The sequence below is a fragment of the Helianthus annuus genome, chromosome 1 (assembly GCF_002127325.2).
Source record: "Helianthus annuus cultivar XRQ/B chromosome 1, HanXRQr2.0-SUNRISE, whole genome shotgun sequence".
NCBI lineage: Eukaryota > Viridiplantae > Streptophyta > Magnoliopsida > Asterales > Asteraceae > Helianthus > Helianthus annuus.
Window position 1 is genome coordinate 97,779,859 of NC_035433.2, and position 4,268 is coordinate 97,784,126.

The 4,268-nt window shown below is 43.4% G+C and overlaps 1 protein-coding gene across 1 annotated transcript; it reads left to right on the forward strand.

Moving 5' to 3' along the window:
* The first annotated feature begins 295 nt into the window (after positions 1 to 295).
* LOC110927297 (N66 matrix protein-like) lies at positions 296 to 956 on the forward strand. Its single transcript, XM_022170963.1, has 2 exons — positions 296 to 881; positions 943 to 956. The coding sequence occupies exons 1-2, from the start codon at positions 296 to 298 to the stop codon at positions 954 to 956; spliced, it is 600 nt and encodes a 199-aa protein (XP_022026655.1).
* The last annotated feature ends 3,312 nt before the right edge of the window (positions 957 to 4,268 follow it).

Consider the following 4,268-nt stretch of genomic DNA (forward strand, 5'->3'; position numbering starts at 1 on the left):
CGCAAGAAGTACTGTTCAAGGTCTGAGATCCAAAAATTGGAAACCGTGTTTTGGAATCTTAAGATGGATGGTCCTAAGATCGCTGAATATGTGCAAAGATTCCATGACTTATCTCGCGTTGTTCCCTACATGGTTGATCCAGAGTTCAAGCGAATCGAGCGTTTTATTTGGGGATTGGCACCCCAAATCATGAGCATGGTGACGACGTCAAGGCCTTCAACGATCACTGAGGCTATTGATTTGAGAGTGGCATTGACGGAAGAAGCGATTAGGCTGAACAAGTTTTCAATCTCTCATGGAAAGAAGAAGGAGACTCATGTCGAGTCGTCTAGAGAGAACAAGCAGCAGTTCTCCAAGTACTCGTGTGAGCAATGCCAACAAGCGTAAGGACGCTAACCCACCAGTTGAAGCACAAGTTGCTGCTACTGGTGCTGCTACTGGGGTTGAGATCAAAGGAAAAGGATACTTGGGCACCTTGCCCAAATGTAATGCATGTCAGTATCATCATGCCGGCCAGTGTAGGGTTAGGAAGGATGAAACTTGTGGAAAGAATGGTCATTCGAAGGAGACGTGTTGGGTTGGTACTGGTCGTGGGAATGGTGGCCAGAGAGGAAATGGCAATGGAAACCATGGTGGAAAGGGCGATGGTAATAGAAATAATCAGGGAGGAAATGGAAATCGTGGTGGTTTCGGAAACCAAGCTGGTAGTGGAAACCGTGGAGCAAACAACAATCAAGGCGGTACGGGAAACAGACAAGGTTGCTTTAGCTGTGGTGATGTTGGGCATTTCAAGAGAGATTGCCCAAAGAACAACCAAGCTCAGGGGAGAGTCTTTAACATTGGAGCTAGGGAATCTCGCCAAGAACCGAATGTAGTTACGGGTACGTTCCCTATCAACCAACACTTTGCATCTGTACTGTTTGATACTGGTGCCGATTATAGCTTTGTATCCTTAGAATTTAAGAAAATGCTTGGGTTAGTAGCTATTAAGCTATATATTCCGTACTCGATAGAAGTAGCTAATGGGAAGCTAGTAGAGGCAAACGAAGTAATTAGAGGATGTGTAGTAGAGCTTGGAAAGCGTGAGTTTACGCTTGATCTTCTGCCAGTCGAGTTGGGAAGCTTTGATGTGGTAGTTGGAATGGATTGGTTATCAAGTAACCGAGCTGAGATCGTATGTCACGAGAAGATCATTCGCACCCCGATGGCGAATGGAGAGACGATTGTAGTGCATGGAGAGAAGCATGATACGCCTCTAAGGATTATCAGTTGTTTGATAGCCCGAAAGTGTTTGCAGAAAGGATGTGTTGCCTTCTTGGCGCACGTTGTGGATAAAGAGGTCGAAGAGCCGAAGCTGGAAGATATCCCAGTTATAAGGGAATATCCTGAAGTTTTCCCCGAAGACTTGCCAGGATTGCCGCCTCAACGACAAGTCAAATTTCATATTGACTTAGTTCCAGGCGCCGCGCCTGTAGCCAAGGCACCTTATCGACTTGCGCCTTCCGAGATGCAAGAATTGTCGACGCAACTTCAAGAGCTTTTGGACAAGGGATTTATCAGACCAAGCTTCTCGCCTTGGGGAGCTCCAGTGTTGTTTGTCAAAAAGAAGGAAGGTAGTTTTCTCATGTGTATGGACTACCGCGAGATAAACAAGTTAACCATCAAGAATCGGTATCCTTTGCTGAGAATTGATGATCTTTTCGATCAACTTCAAGGTTCAAGTTACTACTCCAATATCGATCTTCGATCAGGTTATCACAAGCTGCAAATTCAAGAGGAGAGTATTCCGAATACTGCCTTTAGAACTCGTTATGGACATTAAGAGTTTCTAGTAATGTCGTTTGTATTGACAAATGCGCCAGCAGTATTTATGGATTTGATGAATAGAGTTTGCAAGCCATATCTCGATAAATTCGTAATTGTATTTATCGACGATATTTTGATTTATTCAAGGACGAAGGAAGAGCATGAGCAACACCTTAGAGCCATCTTAGAGCTGCTCAAGGAAGAGAAATTATATGCAAAGTTCTCAAAGTGCAAGTTCTGGTTGCGCGAGGTTCAGTTCCTTGGTCACGTGGTAAACGAAGATGGAATTCATGTGGATCCCACCAAGATCGAGGCGATCAAGAATTGGGAAACTCCGAAGACACCAACCAAGATCCGTCAGTTTCTAGGTTTAGCTTGGTATTATCGCAGATTCATTGAGGATTTTTCTAAAATCGTTGAACCGCTAACCTCCCTTACTCAAAAGGATAAGAAGTACGAATGGGGAGATAAGCAAGAAGAAGCTTTTCAGCTGCTCAAGAACAAGCTTTGCGATGCACCTATTTTATCCCTACCCGAAGGCACCGATGACTTCGTGGTGTATTGTGACGCCTCGTGTCAGGGATCAGGTTGTGTGCTGATGCAGCGACAGAAGGTTATCGCTTATGCTTCGTGCCAGTTAAACGTCCATGAGAAGAACTACACCACACATGATTTGGAATTAGGCGCAGTGGTGTTTGCATTAAAGATTTGGCGACATTATCTATATGGCACCCGATGCACGATCTTTACCGATCACAAGAGCCTACAACATATATTTGATCAGAAGGAGCTTAATATGAGACAGCGACGATGGGATGAGTTGTAAAACGATTATGATTGTGAAATCCACTATCACCCAGGAAAGGCGAATGTGGTAAATCGTAGACCGTCTGACAAAATCTGCGCACTTTTTGCCAATCAGAGAAAAGGATAACACTGGTAAGCTAGCAGAGCTGTACCTGAGGGAGATAGTTGCACGAAATGGAGTGCCTATCTCGATTATTTCTGACAGAGACGGAAGATTTGTGTCAAGGATTTGGCAATCTTTCCAGGAAGCGTTTGGTTCTAAACTGAAGTTGAGTCCGACATTTCACCCACAGACAGACGGTCAAAGCGAGAGAATAATTCAGACGCTTGAAGACATGCTGCGAGCTTGTGTAATGGACTTGGGTGGCAGTTGGGACACTCACCTACCTTTGGTTGAGTTCTCCTATAACAAAAGCTACCATATAAGCATTCAAGTTGCACCGTTTGAAGCTCTTTACGGACGCAAGTGTCGATCGCCGTTATGCTAGGCAGATGCGGGCGATAGACAGCTAGTTGGTCCCGAATTGGTTCAAGAAATGACAGATAAGATCATACAGATCCGAGAACGCATTAAGGCGGCTCGTGATCAACAAAAGAGCTATGCGGACCAAAGAAGGAAACCTTTGGAGTTTGAAGTGGGAGACATGGTTTTGTTGAAAGTCTCACCGTGGAAAGGTGTGGCACGCTTTAAGAAGCGTAGAAAGTTAAACTCACGATTCATTGGACCGTTCAAAATCCTGGAAAGGATTGGTCTTGTGGCTTACAAGTTGGACCTACCTGCGGAACTTAATGGTGTACATGATACATTCCATGTATCTAATCTGAAGAAGAGTCCAACACAGGAAACAGTGATTATTCCTGCCGAAGAAGTTCCATTGACGACACACTCCATTTTACAGAAGAACCCGTTGAGGTTACGGATTGGAAAGTTAACAAAACTAGAAGGAGTAGTGTTAAACTTGTTAAGGTTCGATGGAACGCACGTTACGGCCCAGAGTTTCCTTGGGAGCGTGAGGACCGCATGAAAGCAAAATACCCGCACTTATTCCCTAACACCCCTGCTGCTAATAGTAAAGCTTAAAATTTCGGGACGAAATTTTCTTAACAGGGGGAGAATGTGACAACTGTCAAAAATCCAGGTATCCGTACAATTAATTAATCTTGATTAAGTGCTTAATGACTGTGCTAAAACTCACCCAAAGTGCTGAATTCAGCAAAATTCAGCATAAATCAGCATTTTAACATACTAATTTTATGCAGAAACATGGTAAAATGGTCCTGAATGCTTTCCTAAGTGTCGGGAATTAAAAGTGTCACAAAAAGATACATAAAGCACACAAAACTGTAAGGTTTAGCACTTTAACGAATCAGTATCTAACCGAACAACCGGACACTCCCGAAACACCAAATTTTCACTAGAAGCATTGTTTTAATGTTTCCAAGCTAGTTATGATCCCCGAACATCATAACACCTCCTAAATTTATCTAATAACTAAAAACACGTAACGAATACTTGAACTTGAACTAGATTGCAACTAAATGATTAAACCTACTCTACATACCCCCCTCCCCCCACCTAGTAATCGGCCATACTTGGCCCCTTACCTCAAGATTTTATTTCATTTAAAAATTGGATCTTGTCTTGCTTTGTGTAA

Bases quoted from the DNA above. Each gene is read 5' to 3' on its own strand.
- LOC110927297 (XM_022170963.1), top strand. From the start codon at position 296: ATGGAAAGAAGAAGGAGACTCATGTCGAGTCGTCTAGAGAGAACAAGC.